We start from the raw sequence: 18286 nt of genomic DNA, 5'->3' as shown, positions 1-18286 counted from the left end.
TACTCAGTCATCACATGTGGTTTCCAAAGACTGATGTACGGAGCTAATTGTCCAGGAATACAAGTACTGACAGAATGTTAACCACCACAGCTGACTCATTAGTGGAAGAGACAACAGCAGAATGCAGAATATGTATTCTTTTCTAGAACCAGAAATAAGCTCATCTTTAACCAAAACAGTAGGACTTTATTATGAAAAGCACCGTAACAGTGGTGCCACATGGCACCTTTTATCAGTCAGCCTTTCCCCTCCTCATACTCCTAATAAGTCCCATTCCCACCAGGACAGAATTTTCCCTACCACCAGGGGCTAATGACACTGGCCAAGTCTAAGTCAGTGTGCTTTAACAAAACACACACACACATCACAATTATCTCACTTATATAAAATTTCAGCCCCACAGATGCTCCTACCATCTAAAATTTGAGTTGCATTGAAACTACCATGGAAGCAAACTAAGTTAGAATGGAAAAAACAGGGCAGCATAGCCTAAGGAGCAAGGGCAAGCAGTCTGGCATTTGCACTATCTCACTGCAGTTGTTGTTGTAATTAAAACCACAGAAAAATTCACGTTACTTGTTTATTCAGACTGCAGAGAAAGCAGAAGTTCACATCAACATGAAGTGGAATAATCAGAGTTATAGGTGGGTTGTACATCCTAGAGCTGTACTCATCCAATTTTCATCTACATCTCTGGGGCAAGATCTTCGTGCATACAACAAAAGAAAAATAATTGAGGGGGGGAAAGTGCAGAAGACTGGGGCTTGCAGGTTTGTTTAAAAAAAATTTTACTCACATTTTTTTTCTTGCTGGAAAAAATGCTGGAGAGACAAATGTTATTTGGCCTCACCAAATGTCACTCAAATTCAAAAGGTCATCTGCCTTCTCTCAATAACTTGTCACCCATTTTTTCCTTCCACTTGCTTAAGGCAGAAAGCACAAGATAAACACAGTTCCCCATGTAGCCTTGTTTTCATAGTGTTAGCTTATTTCACAAGTGTTGTATTTTTTATTAAAAGCAGAATTTTAAGTATTAAATACCTGTACTGATCATCTGTAGTATCTGTTTCTTATCTCGGTTTTGATTAATTAAAACTTTATTTCAACTTTATTTACAGAACATAGTTAATAGACTCACAACAGTGAAATACAAACTGACACTTTATTTTCAATATTATAAAGAGAATGAGGGAATAAAATTTTAGAAAGTAAACATATCCATTCACCCCATATTCAAGGTTTAACCAGGTTTCATTTTTCTATACATTTATGCTCCCTGCCTTACAATTTTCTTATGCTTCAGCTGTGGGAATTTAGCTATTGATCTAGGACAGAGCAAGTGAGAATCCTCTCCTACCTCAACAGAAATCACAGCTCACTTCTTTCCTGCCCCTGCCTCCTTTTTTTTTTCCTTGACTTCTGAAGTCATGGTACTATGCACACAGATGAACCAAAGGAGGAATAAGAGGAAGTCTGTTTATTAATGTAATTTTGTGAATCAGAACTTGAAGGCTCCTGTGAGATCATATAAACACAACAGAACAGAGCATTTGTAAAGAAGCATTAGCCTCCTGAGGATTCGCCACATGCTTATGTAAACCCCTTTCTTTCTAACACTTTCATGCTCAGTTGTCATTTACTAATCAATATCCAGGCTTCTCCATTACAAATTACCATACTATCAAGAGCAGATCATGCCTGTTCAGCACTGTGGAGATGGTTCTTCTCAACTTACTTTTAATTACTTCAGGTCAATTCTAAATTAAATGAAAAGGCATCGCTGCTAACTTTTGGTAAGAGCAAAAGAGATGTTTGAATTCTCTTCTACTTCCAGATTGCCACCAAGAAGAATGGGACTAAAATCTCCCTCTGTATTAATAAAATGTGGTCCCAAAATAAACAGTTATTTGAAGTCCATTAAAACCTTACCATTTACTTCAGTGGTAAATAAAAAAATTTCTGGAAAAACTCCATGCATGAGTTTACAACCTAGCCCCCTTTATATATATTACTGGAAGAAGGAAATATGTTTAGTATATGATGTTTCAAGATCAAGGTATAGGACTCAGCAGCTAAATACACAAAAAAATGCTCACATGATTAAATGCTTTCTTGTCAATTGCCTTGATGACTACTATTTAGTCATCACATGATCTTGGCTAAAAAGCAGATCCCTGAGATGATGCAAACACTTGTTAACCAGTACACATCAAGAAGTAACAGCAACATTAACAGCAAAGCACAGCCATATGATGCTTTCAAGAGTGGAAAACAGCCAGTGTCAAAATGAAACACTGTCATTTGGCTGTTAAGCTGCTGGAATGAGATAGCAGCTACCTGTTAAAGATTTACTATCTGTATGGCACTTACCACACAGAAAAGGCAAGTGTACATTAAAAAATCAGCCACCAAGGGAATTGTTATGGTCACAATCAGATCAGCCAGGAACACTGTCCAAGGCAGCTGACAGCTCCTCCCCCAGGAAAGGTCCTTACAGCACTTCTATCCATAGCTAATAGGTCCAAATTGCTTAAGGCTCAAAAGAAACTAGGGTGCTTTCAGTCTAGTAGAAATGGATGGGGATAGGAAACTGAAACTAAGAAAATGTGTGACAGAAGAAACACAAGAGAACTGATATGCACAAGTCTGCAAAACTATGTTTAACATTTTAAAAGTGACATACATAAGTCCTTTCTCTCAATCCACTGGTTTACAGCCCCAAGTCTACATATCATGACAAAGAAGTGTTAGAACTAGAGACATTTTAGATATATCTATATCCAAATATGCTTCTTCTCTTTTTCTGCAGTTGCTGATTCCAGAGGCTAAATCAGAACATTAAAAGCCCTTCAATTTTTTGACTTGCTATGTTCATTTCCAGCTAAGTCAAGCAGCAAATTCTGAAACAATATTTTTTGCCTCAGTTATCAGTGACTCATTTCACTGCACAGACAGTGAAAAGCAGTATTCACTTGCATCATCTTTTTTGAGGTTCACACTTCCTACATGCTCTCATACATCAGCAGGTGGGAATAACTTTGGGGAAGAGCTATCAAGATTTTTTGCAGCAGAGATGGCATTATTGATCGTAAGTTTTTTCCTCTGAAATTATTCCTGAAGTAGCACAGAAGTTTTTTTAAGAGCAGTGGTAAAGATTTAACTTCTGAAAAGCATCAGTTTTTAACAAGTATTTGAAATACAAGGAAGGGCAGTACACAGTTATACTTAGAATTTATTAATGTGGTAAAATCTCAATGCTTGGTAGAAACCAGAAGTGATCTAAAACAGTCTTTTCCCTAGAAAGAACTGGAATTAAGTACAGATAACATCAGTAATGTTAAAAAATAATCAGCTGGAAGTATTCTGAGAGAGAATTTCATAACGGAGAGGACAACATGCACATGATTTGATCACTTTGTTAAACATTACAGCGCATTGTGGTTATAGTTGCCTTTCTGGATTTGCCTATAATTTAACTTATCCACTCTGAGTGTATCTCTGAAAGATCTCTGTATTTCTTGGTACCAAATATTATTGATCAGTGCACAGTTTAAGGAAGTCAAACCTGTATTAGCTGCATGGCTGAAGTGGTACACCATCTGCCTGACTGATAAGAAATACCAGAGCAACTCAGAGATTAAGCATGCAAAGCTTTGCTTTGTATGCTCCTGCATGCCTGGTGCACAAGAAGAGGGATTATAACCTGTTATTCCAGTGAAAAATTCTTCAAGTAAAGCGCTGAAAAATAGCCACAATGCTTGAAGCAAAATTTCAGTTCCTTAAATCAGAAAGCGTGAAAGGCCAATCATTGCCAGGAGGCTGAGGGTGTTTCAGAATAGAGCCCTACAAAAGTGATTTTATTTATGAAAACAAGACAAAAGACTTACAACAAGTTCTACAGGTATATGGAGTTTTTATATAGAACCTTTTAAGTCCCCAGTGCACAAAACAGGCTTTGAGGGGAAGGCACAGAGAAACTTTTTACTTTATCCAAATCGAAGAAAATTTTATACATGTTGAATCAGAAACTCCCTGGATGGGTGCATCCTTTTAATGCCACTGGCTCAGATGCCACTTTAATGCCACTTTTACAGTCCTGATGACCTATCAGTATATTACCATCAGAACCAAAGGAGACTTGTAGGTAAACCAGAAAGACATCTGAGCCGCCATAAAAATGATAACAACCTGCATATCATCCATCTAAAAGTCATGGATCCTGACTAGCTTATCAAAAAGAGTGGGAGGCATGGAAAGAAGTCTAAGCTTTGTTGTAAAATCTTCAAAGGTTTCATCTGGTTATCCTGCCAAACTTGATCTTTCCAGCAAATCAGCTTCACCAGCAAAGCCTGCTCCTATGTTAAATCCTTGTCACGCCTGTATCCCAGTGCACCTCCTGTGGCCGTCCACTGGACACACTAGAGGAGCAGTGACAAATGCCTTGTGGGGCAAAACAGAATAAATAAAATGAGTTCAGTTAAAATTTTGCCTTCCCCTCAAAACTATCAGAAGTCACAAACAAACCAACCAAAACCTGGCTGCTTTACAGCGACCCAGTACAGTCCCAGAACACGCCTACCAGTGGAAAGACAGAGAACCACACCACTAAGTGGGAACAGAAAAAATTGTTTCAAATGGTTCCAGCCCTGCCTAATGTACAGCACCACATTCACAGGCATCTCTAGAGCAGATGGATGAAGATAGAAGATGTAGAGGGATTCCTCGTGGAACAGGGGCATATGATACCCCAGGACAGTCTGGGCACCCCAGGGCTGCTGCAGAAGCACCCCTGAAGGGGCCTCAGGCTGCAGATAGGCCAGAAAGACCCCTGGCTGCAGGCAGCCTTGAGCAGCCTTGAACAGCCTTGGGAAAAGCTACATGCTGGTCTGCTCCCCCCGCTGCTTAGAGGCTGTCCCGTGGGAATAGGGCGTGAAGCTTTGTAAAGTAGATATAAGTGAGTGTAAGTAAACAATAAAGGGAGCACGATGCTCAAATCGTATCGGTGTTCATATCGTGACTCCAGCCAGCTCCCCTGCACTCGGAACCCGGAATCCCCCCCCGCTAAAGGAAGAGTGTGGTCTCTCAAGGTAAAAGAAGTGTTTTAAAAAGTATTAGAAAAATGTCTAATTAGAATGGAATTTTGAATTATCAAAATGCAAACCCTATTACAGTCGACAAGTAATGTACATGCCATTAATAATACAAATAAAATTACTTTTAATACTGAGGTCAATTCAAGCTTTAAATTGTTTCCTTTAACATAAAGAAGGTTGGGGGTGGTACTTAGGCTTCATTGTTATTTTTTGTTTCTCCTCCTTTTTTTTTCTTTTGTACATAGTACAATAAAATTTCAGAATGGAATAAAAAAGCTCTAGCCATTTTAAAATTTCAGTATCAGCAACATCCCCAAATGCAATTCCTGCATAATTTACAACCACAGCTGTGCAGGTTAAAAGCCTAATTCCTTTTCATCTAAATATTTAGACATGCAAATCTTCATAACCTAAATTTAATAAGCAAAAAAAATATATTGATTCCTTAGCTCAATAATTATAAATTTTACATACAAGAATTGTTTTGATAAACAAATATACCATTTCTTTATTAAAGAAGTGATGGTATAGCAATTGCATACAGGATAATCTAGCTCATAATTAAAATAAGTTTTTCAAATTTTACTTTATTTTCAATAAAAATACAGCAAGGCATAAAAACATGCTTAAGTAGTGAATAATAAATACATAATTTATCATTTTTAAAAAGCAAGCTTTGAAGGAAATAATAGATGTAAAAAGAAAAGGCAGGATTAGAATCAATAGTTTAATCAAGGGTTCTGGCTTATTGATTTCAGTCATGATTTAATCATGGTTATACAGGCTATTTAAATGAAATCTCCACGCTGTGAAAATAAAATTCAGTTCAGTAGCCACATCCCACACCTCCCTGATTCCCAGGACAAACCCTTAGAGGTGATGGCAAAATAAAGCTCAATACTGTAATTACAGGTACATTTATTTCAAGAATCCTACAAATGGTTTTGTTCATGATGTTTTTTAATGGATCAATTCCCAGACTACAGAGAAGTTTTGTTACTTTACAGCAGTAAATCTACTCCACAGCTGGGAGTTTGTTTGTGGATTTTGTCATTAAATATACTTGATAAAAGAAGCCACTATAATAGCAAAAATGTTGAGAAATACCTGTTCTTGGTGAAACATACACACCAGCCCCACTTCTTACAAAAGAGACTGAAATGATGGAAGTTTTTGCTTAAGAAAACAAAACTAGAAGGATAAAAAAATAGTAATAATAATAAAAAAATTCATTGAGAACTTTGACTTATGGTACTAAGCCAATTATCAAACTCATCCTGCTCCTAGCCAGAACAGATTTTGGGGTTAGCTTGTTTATAGTTTTTAAAGGTTTATTCCTATAAATGCAAGCCTCAAACTTACGTACAAACTTAAGCTCTAATAGGTACCTCCAGCCAAGTACATTTTTCCTATGATTTACACGTAATTAATTTTGTAAGAAAGAGGTCAAAAAACCAGGCCAGTACAAAAGCAGGAAGATCAGCACTTGAGCTCCTGCTCAGACTAGTGAGCAATACCTCATCATCTGTGTTCTGGTACACACAGGAAATCACATTTGACTCAAGTCCTAACAACTCCCCTGCTGCAGTGCTGAACAGGCAACCACCTGCTACCAGCTACTCCTTGGACTTGTGTGTGCCCAGATCCCCAGAAGGTGTATTTCTCATCAAATGCCACACAGTTTCCAGCTACATTAGCAGAAGAAATGTTTTCTATGAAATACACACACAAACATTTGTATGTAAATAACAGAGTGACATTACAGGCAATTCTGCCTTAGCATTTTCTCTACACTTCATTTAAAATAAGCAAAACCGGAAATATTCCATTTGCCAGTAAAACATTTCCATTTTCCCCTTTTATTCTTCCATAGGCTTAATTCATCTAGTGTGCAGGAACTGTATTAAATTAGATCCTGGGACATTCCAAATTACTGTCAATCAATTATCTTCCTGTCACAAGAGTTAATTTAACCATCTTAGATTGCTTCAGATAATTTGCAATTCTTAACTATTAACCATTAATAAGTCTCCTACTTTAACATGAAATATCTCTGTTATTAATCCAAGTAGTCAAATCCTCTAATACTGACTTTCCTAAATCTGTAACGGCAACAGTTTGGTGGTTAGATTGGAAACTTCAAATCAAGGGTGGTAATTCCTCCCCATTTCCTTTCCCTGGTGCTGTGAACAGTCTTGTTGGAGGACTAAATCACAGACAATTGCCTTCGGCTCCTCTTTGCAGAGCTCCTGCCAGGGTCTGCTGCCAAGACACGTGGTGTGCACAGCCTTACCGGAAAAAATGTGGATTACAGATTTCATTCCTCCCTACTCTCAAATACCACTTCCTCCTGAGGCTGAGGATACAGGAGCATCAGCACCTCAATGTAACAATCGCTCTGTCTGGGTCAGAGTTCCATGCTGTGGCACTAGATCAAGCCAGTGAGAACCAGTATTTTCAATTCACTGCAAAATTCAAGGACAGTCTCTTAACTACGCTTGAGCTTTAAAACACTAATGGCCTGTATTAAGCATTTAATACTAGAGCCTTTCAAGAGCTTTGCATGGAATTACCTAAAACATACTGCTGATAATTTCCCTTCTGGGGCAATGTACTCTAAGACACAATAGTGCAAAAGATAGAAAATAAATTGGAAATTGCTGTCTCCAGCTGATGAAGCAACCCTGACAGTAGAGAATTTTTTAACAAGTTAGTTCACACTGAGAAAACTATGAAAACAGAAAGGTATTAAATACAAGTTAAGGACAGATGAATCAGTTAGTCTGGATGGTTTTCAACTTGAGTAAGGGAGTTAAATACCACCACTTGTATAAAGAGTACCATGGGATTCTTTAAAGATTATTTCAGACTGTGAGTTGTGCTTCTGATCCACAACAAGGCATTTGCAGTAACAGAGGATGGTGTTAATTTAGCACTGAATTACTGAGTGAGTCCAAGCCTGCTCTGATTGGGAAAAAAAATAACAGAACCTGACTATCCAGGTGAAGAATTACTTAAATGTAATTGTTTCTTCTGCCAGAATTCCTCCTTTGTGCAAGTAATTTTTAATTTTTATGGGTACTATTAACCTTGTTCTGGAACATACTGCTAGGAAAAAAAGCAATCATCTGAAATGTGATGGGCTGTCATAGTGTAGCCTCACTGTAGAAGAGGAAAAAAGAGCAAAGCAGAGGAGCACTTTCTTCCTGCCCAGCCCCCACCACCTCTTGTTACTTTTTAAGGTTGCCCATCTCTCTACCTTTTGCCATGTCCCAAATCCCCAGGCACTACTCTTTAAACCTTATGGTCCCTACTCATGAGCCTCATATTAAGTTGTTTCTGCCCAAAAAGCTCTAAATGTTCGCATCAACTTCCGTGACAAAGTCTCAACAGTGCAGAGGGTGAACAGTGAAGAGGAAGTACAACTCCAACAGTGCTATCAAAGGTACCTTGCTAAAGACAATATATATAGTCAGACAGTGGCTGCCCTGAGCTTTGGTGAATGTTCCATAAGCAAAATAACTCTTGCCTTTACATTTAAAGAAATTCTGAATACTAGCTCTGAATCTACACTGCTGAGCAGAGAGAGCTTGTAGCCCTCATGGTCAAATAAGCCCTTCGCAAAGTGCCAACCAAAAGAAAAGTGCGGTACCTAGTGCAGCCCACAGCCCTACCCTCCCCCCAAACACACACACAGAGCTCAGGTGCCAGCTCTGACCCTACTCACATGCTCAGGCTGCCATCAGAAGCAAAGCCTGTGCAAAGATTTCTAACCCTGCCCACCTCCTACCACTGAGACAGGACATAGCCAGAGCTTACATTGGACAGAGGTTGGCACCATAGAGCATTCCTCCCTCAAAAGCAGGACAGTTAAATTAACCAAACTCTACAAATTACACATCAGATTTTTGTTTTTTTCAAGACACTGCCAACAGTGTTCACAGGCTCCAGAGTGTATCTGCTTTTCAAGACTATTTTTTTCTGTTTAAAGGAAAGTTTCTGATTCCTAAAACTGAAATTCTTGTTTCTTCCCCCTCTACCAATAATCACCTAAACGTTCAAAAGAAATTAATCTAGTTACTACAGCTTTGCTTCTAGGGAGTGGGAATCTTTTCCACCCGGGAATTAAAGAGTATCCTTAAAAAGAACAAAAGTTCATTGTGGAAATGGAAACTCAAGTCTCCCAGGATCAGTCCTCCTTCACTCCTGGCTTAAAAGCTGCAGAAAACTGAAAGGACAATCACTGATGTTTCACTATACTTGCAGGTCTAAAATGTCTGCCCTCTGAATATGCCAACACTGCAAATAACTGAGTAGAAGCTAATCACTCTCTGGGTTTCATGATAATTTATAAATACCCAAAGCACCTCGCTGGTACATCCACATAGCAGTACAAATTGGTCTGTTTGTAAATGGTTTCAGCTACCTGTCAGCAGAAAGATGAAAAAGAATATTGATAGCATAACTGGGCAGTTATGTAAATTGGACAACTAAAATGATCCCAAATAATCTCTAAGTCTTCCCTATCCCCACAATAAAATTCATTAATCCTCCCTTCTGTAAATAACCTTTGGCAGCCACGCAATTTTTTTGCAGCTGTCTCTAGAAAAGTAGTCAAAGAAAAGGGAAGAAAACAGATTTTGAAAGTTGGCACTCATTCTGTGTAATTGGTTTTTTTTCTGACTACTAACACTTGAAACCAGGACACTGACAATTTTTGATGCTACTGTTTTAAAGCTATTTGTTATGCATAAATCTGCTATTTGTTTCTAACATACTGGTTGTAATTTTCTAATTATTTCTGACTTCTTAGCTTTTTATTAGCATAAATAATATTTAACTTTTCTCCATAGCAATAATTAGGAATTTATAACCCCTAATAGATATCCTGTCAACACAAACTGGATGTAAGCAAGTCTTAAAGTGAGTGGTAGTAAGTTTTTTAAGAAAAAACATTAAAAAGCTATCATACACATAAAAAGCTATGAAAGTTTCATATGAAAAAATAGTTTTATCCAAGAACTAGACTGTATAACTAAGCAATTCAAATCTTAGTTAGAAACTGATTTTAATTAAAGGTAATCTGACTCATTTTAACTAAGTAAAAATTTAAGTCCGACAACATATTTGTACCCATTTTCTAAAATGCCCATCACTTCTCCATACTGGCTGATCAAACTTGCCAGTGAAAAACATTTTAAGTAGGCAACTTGTAATACAGCTATGGTTTATTTCTGTCAGAGGCTGACTGCTGAAGTGTGAAAGAAACTCATTAAAAATTTGTCACTGTGATTCTACATTATAAGGAAAAAAAAAGAAAGAAAATACTTAATGAAGGGTACACTTTGCCTGAAGACACATTCATATTCTGCTTTTCATTTTATACTATTTCAGTAAACAAAAGACAGCTATTACTCTCAGAAACACTATTCATACTGGTCATACTGGGAGATTATGCACTTCAACACTGACTTTATGTTAATATTATGAAAGTAATGACGGAAATCAAGATAATACTGCTAAATAAATAGAAGGATCTCTTACCTTAATCTTAAGACAAGATTCACCGCACATGGAACTTCACTATATTCCTCACTAACAGCAGGCTGAGACTATAAGAGAAAAAAGCAAAAAGTCTTGTAAAGGATGCCAAAGGGAAAAAAAAATCACAAAAAACTTTCCATGCTAACAGTCTGAAGTTAGCACAGAATATTTAACACATTCTCTAACTCTCAGGAACCCTTTAAACACTTTCAGTACACAGTCTAAAATACAGCTGATACCAGTAAAACTCCCATATTTCAATTACAGACAAACAAGTAATAAATAAGGCCTGCATTAGAGCACTGAGTGTAAGAGCTTATAATCCACCTTGCATCGAAGCAACAATTACCTATTAAATAATATGCACACAGAGAGAATTCCAAACTGCTACTCACATTATTTTTGTGTAACAGTTTTGGTTGTTAAGGAAGCCGTACATCTACCCATATTCAAGGAACTAGCAGCGTATCATAGCAGGTATCACAGCTCAGAGGATGTCTTTCACAGAGAAAAATCAGGAACACTGATATCTTTCACATTACCACTCCTCCCTCACACTGCAATATCCTCCCCAGCTCACAACTAAAATCTGTATGAAGCCTCAAGCAAAAGTGTATTCTACATACAGAATGCACCAGGCTCCTCTACCCTACTATGATTTCATACCCAACTTGGCATATTGTCACCACTCACAGAACAGCCTGTTCCGAGGTTACAAAGGGTTCAAAAGCCCTCCCAAAATAAAGACTTGCATCACAAATTTCATTTGACATTTCATTTTTTTCAACAGTTTTCCATATCAAAGCTATTAAAAAGTTACACAAGATCCATATTTTATATTCTGTGTTTTCAGCAAACATTAATGAAGATTTGGAAAATTATTTTTCACAATCACTAAAATAAGAGAAGGATTTTTTCTATTTCAATTAAATTCCTTGCATTCACATAAGCTACTTTATACTTTATACTGTATTATTTCTGCATCTTCAACAGACATGTTATGTCAGTGTATAGGAATGTGCATCCCAAAGACCCAAGAGGCACACACCAACAGTGACAAGATGCACTAGTCTTACTTCCAAGTCATCTTCTAGAGCATTTCAGATAAAAATCAACAGAAGACTTCAAGCAGAGGATTTTTTTCTCCTTCATAAATTAAGCAACTTTTTTTATTATGAGTTACCTATATAAACTGAGGCACAAGCAGTAGAACTCTCAACATCTAAGACAGAAAGACTGTGTGGTAAAAGCCTTTCCTTGTACCCAACTTACATAAGGTAGCTCAGATGCTGAAGAACTGTGTAAATTAGGTCTGCAATGGAGAGACTGGGGTCATCAGAGGAGCTAACAGGACCAAATCCAGCAGGAAGCTGCTAGGCTTTTAGAAGATTTCTCTGACACCAACGAAAATCTGAGAATCTAAAACTACAGGTGAAGTGGCAAGGGTCACCCACCCAAAGAAAAGACATTTTTAAAGACCATTTAGTCTGTAAGCCATAATCCTATTAAACAATTGTTTATAGCAGTGATGCTTCCCACACTCGGCACAGGGCCATGAAATTCTATATAGTATTTTATTCTTCTGAATTAAATCTAATATGCTTCAGTACTGAACTATTTTAATGTGTATGGAAGGAAATATTTTAATTATAAGCTACATGTCATGATACAGATCCTAAGAAGAAAAAATTATTTGGAGATGTTCTGGCTACTCCAATGCAGCCTGCATTACCCTGACAGACAGCAATTAGTGTGATCCAGTTATGAAGATTCATTTAAAACAGCCAAACTACCTATCTTCATTAATTCTCCTGGGCACAAACATAACATGGTTTTTAAATTCCTATCCATCTTATCCACTGTGTGCTGAAGTTCATTGTTACAGGCACAATGGCATACAGCTCTATCCTCACAAGCACCTGCTATACAAGGCTGCAGAACAACACTTGCACCTCAATTCACATTTTTAACAGCAGACATGAAAAAGAAATCCCTTCACTCAAACGCTTGGAAGAAAAAAAATTGATAAAGACATTTTTACCTCTGTGTTCTCCTCCTCTTTCAGTCTTCGTGACTGGAAAACAAACACAGTGAGATATGAGCTATGCAGCTTTATGCAACAAAGATCCAGAAATACTAACAATTAACAGAAAGAATATCTTACAGAGTATAAATGTCTTGGCACAAACAGAAAGTACCTTTTCCTGAGAAATAGCAGCTTTGCCTTCCTCACTCTTCTCATCCATTTCATCATCACTCCATTCCCAGTCCCCATCTTCTGTTTTATGGAGGTGACCACTGGAACCTGGCACTCGTCTGACCTACCAAAATATTGTTTACCATTACACAGATACCTTTAGTCTATATTGGTGTTCTGGTTAATCAGCAATTATTTGCTATTTTTATTCTATGTGCTTTCATTAATTTGCTGCAGGAGCCACTAACATTCTAATATCTGACCTCCTTAAGCCAGTGGGAATAGCTAAGCTATAGAAAATTCATATAGGGCAACAGGCTTGGATATATTTTACTACCACTTAGGAACAAGCTCAAGTAGATGACAACTGTTCGCTGCTTGAAAGGAAAGGAAGCTATTCAAGGAAGCAGAAGTTACACAGACAAGATTGCTCTTGGGACACAAGTCTCAAAAATGTGATTGCTCTGCTAAAAAGCTTTAAAACATGTAGAGGTTTTAAGAATACCTTAACAGCAAAGTTATCCTTATGAAAAAAAAAAAAGCACCGGCTGTATGCAGCCTGAGGTAGGCAGGCATGCATCACACCAGACTAGCTGGGCCAACTCTTGTAGATAAACAGACCAATGAGGCATCATAGGACTATCCTGCAGCTAAATCTGAAAATCAAATACTCTTACGGTGCCACATTGCTCTTTTTCAGAGCTGGACAACACGCTTGTTTTTCCCCAGATCATGTTTAGCCCACAACCACTCATCCAATAACTCTTCCCACACCTATGCATTTTGAGACCCTTGAGATGTCTGGAAGCACAGCACAATAACCGGCAGCCCCGACGGTGTTCAGATTAGAATCAGTTTCTCTAATTATTTCACATCACTGAACCAACATACAGTTCCCACTGCAGAACTTCAAATCCTTGTACGGGTAAACTCCACAGTGCTATAATTTTGTAAAGCTTAAAGGATTTCCTCCTGCTTTTCAAATTTAAGAAAGGAAAAGAAGTTATTTCAGAAAACTGCCTGTACATTGGTAAGAGAATAAAAGGAACAAAACATTCACAGCACACAAAAGAAAGAGCTAATTTGGCAGAAAAGCTGTTTCAGGCCAAAAACAACTAATGGAGAAGATATCAGTAAAAATAACATTAAAAAATTACTGACTAGATGGTCTTAGCACAAAATTGCATATCCTGTTTACCAGTACCCACAGCATTATACAACTGCCTGGTTCAACTTTGGTTTTGCAGATTCCCATGGGTGGTGTTTTGATGTCTTGCATAGTATGAACACTGATCAGCTTGCTTCTACATACTGTTGGTTGGTGGCAGTGATGGAAAACAAAAGAGGGGAAAAACCTAAATATAAAAATCAAATTCGTGACTATAAAAATTACGGTGTTTTTCAACATAATGAAACTTAAAAGAAAGACTAAACTGGTATTAGCACTGCTCTAAACCCCTCTGGTTTGCTGCATACCATAATGCGCAGAGAGATGCAGCATGTGACAAATTCCAGCTGCTTCTAAATCCCTTCAGGTACCATATCAGCAAGATGCATGGCATGAAAATAATATAGAACACTTCAAGTCTGAGACCATGAACTTCCAAGGAAACTGTAATGCAGGCATTAATACAATTTTTCCAAAGCAGATTTTCATAGAGAGCTGGGTACTTAGCTATTTCTGTACTGGCTTTGGGCCAAGCACACTTTGGAGCTGGCTGGCCTGACACCACAAGAGTATCAGTGATAGGAGCCTTCTTTCAAAACCTTGCCCATACACAAAAAGGTATCTTGATGTCTGTCTGGACTCTTTTCCACTCTTCTTTCCTTCACTTCCCAAACACCCACCTGCTCCTCTCCCTTCCCTTCTGCACATGTAAGACTAAACCAGAGGAAAGGGTGAAGTTTCCAGAGCCTCACCGCACTTCTGTATTTCCTTCAGCCTTTATGATATTTCTCCCTTACATTTCTTCCCTGTACAACCAAATTAGAGTGCCCTACTCAGTTTCTCCATATTTTGTTCTCATTTGTAACTGAGAAGAGGGGAAACCTATTCAGGACACTGGGGGAATACCCTACTCCATCTCTTGATGGACAAATTCTGCACTATTTTCCCCGTTTCCCATACCAAGCTCCTATTGCACCAATTTTAGCCTAGCTGCCTCCAAGCTTTGTAGAAGAAGCTTGTGTGTGTTTGGGAGGAAGGACCAGGCAGACATCAAAGGAAGCAGTAGCACAGCAATTCTTTACTCAGCTGCAATCAGCCCAGGCACAATCAGTGGGCTCTTACTGTCTATATCATCAGGGATCAGTACAGACACGAGGTAATCTAGCAGGCAATGTGCCTGCTGCTTGTGGATGTAATTTATTATCCTTCAAGGACTGAGGCAGGCTTTTGTTTAACAGCACAGACATCTCCCAAATGGCTCTACACAAACCTAGGAGAGGACATCATCCACAACTAAACACATGCTTTTCCAGCACAATAGGATATATTGGTTTACAGACACATTCAAACACTGCATCGTGCACTAATCAATGTATCTTTCTGCTTCCATTTTCAGTTGTTTTGAAGACTTATTCTACACAGAATGATTTTAATGGGGCTTAATGATGCTTGTATCATTTGCAGAGAGTTCTAGGAGAAAACTTTACTGATGAAGATGGAGTGCATTTCAAGTTTTTAAATAGACCGCCTTTAAATAAACAATAAACAAATGGCTCAAGGACAAGAAATGTAGTACAAAGCAAAATACCGTGTTAAATCAAAGTATTTTCTTGAGAGGTTTCTGAAAGCAGAAAAACAATTTTACTGGTAGTCTGTTTCAATCAGACTGATTTCCACCAGCACACATTCACAGGAAAGAAATTGTAATTTCAGCTAGAGCAAAGTACCCAACCTATTCAACTCTCAAAAATGTGAAGTTGCTGTCTACAAAGGTTTTTTTAATTGGTGTGCGTGTTTAACACTTGCATCGCTTGGTGAACTAATTTGCATAATTTTTTGACTAACAAGCCTGGCTTTGCTCACTCAGTTCTGGTTAAAGCCACATAGAATCAGTTAGATATGGAGGGCATGTACCCTCCCTAGGTGAAGGAAAGAGCACAAGTGGCACACCACGCCTGCAAATAAATTGTCTCTTTGTTCATCGTAAACATCTAACTCTAGTATCAGATATTGGATGGAAATATATATAATTTATATAACATATTAAATTTCTGTTCTGGCTATCATTTGAGATACTGCTAGCAGACTGATACCACAGGCAGCATGCTTGCGTTTCACTCCAATAATTACAGCATTAAGTCAATTGAGAATATTCTATATATTTTTACTGATACCCTGCGCTACAGATCTTCCATTTTTCAGAGAGAAATAAAGCCACAAACAAATGAAGCTATTTATATAAGGGCAAAAAGCAAATCCAGACAGAGCATGGAACCAAAACAAACTTCTTGTGTATCTACAAAAATAAGAAGCAAGTTAGTTTAAATTTCACATTGCATGCAGTAGCCATACAAATGCAATTTCCCCATCAGTTTCAGTCAAAACACACAACATCAGTAATTCCTTATGCTAAAAATTGTGTATCTCTCAGGAAGTATTTCAGAGGGAAAGGAAAACAAATTAAAACACGCTCAATTCTAATTTGGGTTTTACTGATTAAAATTTTAAATGATCCTTCCAAAATAGGAACTAAACTGAATCATAACTTTAGCTAATAAAAAAAAACAATGAAAGTTCAGTTTTACAAGACAAATTAACACATATTAGAAAACAGATTTCACGTAAGTCAAAAGACACCAGAGAATAAAAAATTAATTTGAATGACTGGCAGTTAAGCTACAGCCAACACAAAAGCAGCTCAGAGCATTGTAATGTAGCAGTTTCTAGGAGGAAAAGCTTAATAAGCCACTGCAACATTACCCCAGCTGCAGAAGAAATACATTATGAACATCAGTTAAAACAGAGAGTGCTTGGACAAATCAGTGCGTCATTATAATGGAAGTAGCAGTATTGTTGTATATGTTGTTCCTGGTTAAAGCTTACTGCAGAACACAATACAGTCACAAATATTTAAGTATAAATTAAGCTGCTGACAGAACTATTTGTCCCCACTCTTTTAAAGCAGGATACAGACAATTTAACATTCCCTGCCAATACTACCATGCACTAGCTTTCCAGGAGAATGTGTGTTTACAGATGAACTCAGCAGCTGTAAATCCCACCCAATGAAGGTCAGCCCTAATCACCCTAACACAGAGAGAACTCCATTAGCAGAATGCAGAAGCTGCCCACATTTCCCAAGGCTTGATGAAAAGAAGGCTACAACACAGGGAAGCAAAACATAAATTGTTGTCTTCTAGGCACTGAATGCTCGCTGTATGTAGATGTTAGAGACTGGGATAAGAAGAATCTATTATTCATTACTGATTCTTTAGCTGCTGCACTCTCTTTACAAATTTATTTTTGTTATGTGACAGCGAAGGGAATGAACACTTTCTGAACATTAAGAATTTTCTACTTCCTTATTCACAACTGCTCAAAACAGCAAAGAACTGGGCCCACTTACAGTTTTATTATTTTATTTCAGTGTCTAAATTTAATAAATAAATTAAAGGATACACTGTGGGATACCAATGCGTACACATAAAGCATTACTGCATTTCATACATGGTACAGCACATGATCTTAGACTACATTACAAATCCATTCTGTCAGTAAGAGCAATATTATACATCCACTGTATTTTTTCTCATTCTGCAGGAAGATGACTGAACTAGTAACATTGATTTTCCCACTATCTAAATTATTTAAGGTATTCTTATTGAACCTCTGGAAACTGAATATTTGCGATGGAGTCCTGGATAAATTTAAACCAGCATTTTTAAACTTTATTCCACAGAAAGAGAATGGTGACCTGAAAGCATGGGAAGTAAGATGCATTTGTGTAAGCAAAACTGATGGCACTAATAAACATTAGTATTGAGTATCGTGGAAGATGCCTTGCCACCCTCCATATACAGGTAACATAGAGCCCAAATTTAATTTGTTCCTAAACTCCTGGAGAGCAGCAAATGTGTAGATTCCACACACTTGAAGAGCATCTGCAAAAGTCTTTGTGGAACCCTGACACTGCTTCCTATTAGTTTCTAACTAGAGAATAATCAGTGCTGTTGTTTGTTTTTTGCATTTGTGTATCTCTACAGAGGGCAATCTGTACTTTTTTATTTTTTAAACACATATTCTTCCAGAAATACTGCAGCTTAGCTTTATCTGGAGACAGAGTTGTCTTTTATTTTACCACGGATGCCCTTCAGCTACATATGCCAGTACAGTAGTCAAGATACAACCAATCCCACATGCCCCTGAGAGCAGTAATGACAAGGTGGTTATTTAAAAACCTCATCTTTTTAATTTTCTGAGTCTGTCCTCATAAAAGCTTAAATT

The 18286-nt window shown here is 37.7% G+C and overlaps 1 protein-coding gene across 4 annotated transcripts in view; it reads right to left on the bottom strand.

Moving 5' to 3' along the window:
• The window catches only part of STK39 (serine/threonine kinase 39), an 88695-nt gene that overhangs the window by 26223 nt on the left and 44186 nt on the right, over positions 1-18286 (bottom strand). For all 4 annotated transcript variants that reach the window (XM_048309205.1, XM_048309204.1, XM_048309206.1 and 1 more), the window contains 3 exons: positions 12836-12958; positions 12679-12711; positions 10638-10705 (listed from right to left, as the gene is read on the bottom strand). In XM_048309205.1, coding sequence (XP_048165162.1) covers positions 10638-10705; positions 12679-12711; positions 12836-12958 — 224 coding nt within the window. The remainder of the gene's footprint in view (positions 1-10637; positions 10706-12678; positions 12712-12835; positions 12959-18286) is intronic.

The sequence above is a fragment of the Corvus hawaiiensis genome, chromosome 7 (assembly GCF_020740725.1).
Source record: "Corvus hawaiiensis isolate bCorHaw1 chromosome 7, bCorHaw1.pri.cur, whole genome shotgun sequence".
In the NCBI taxonomy this organism is placed as follows: domain Eukaryota; kingdom Metazoa; phylum Chordata; class Aves; order Passeriformes; family Corvidae; genus Corvus; species Corvus hawaiiensis.
The sequence above is the reverse complement of the archived record's forward strand: the minus strand, read 5'-3'. Positions and strand labels throughout refer to the sequence as shown.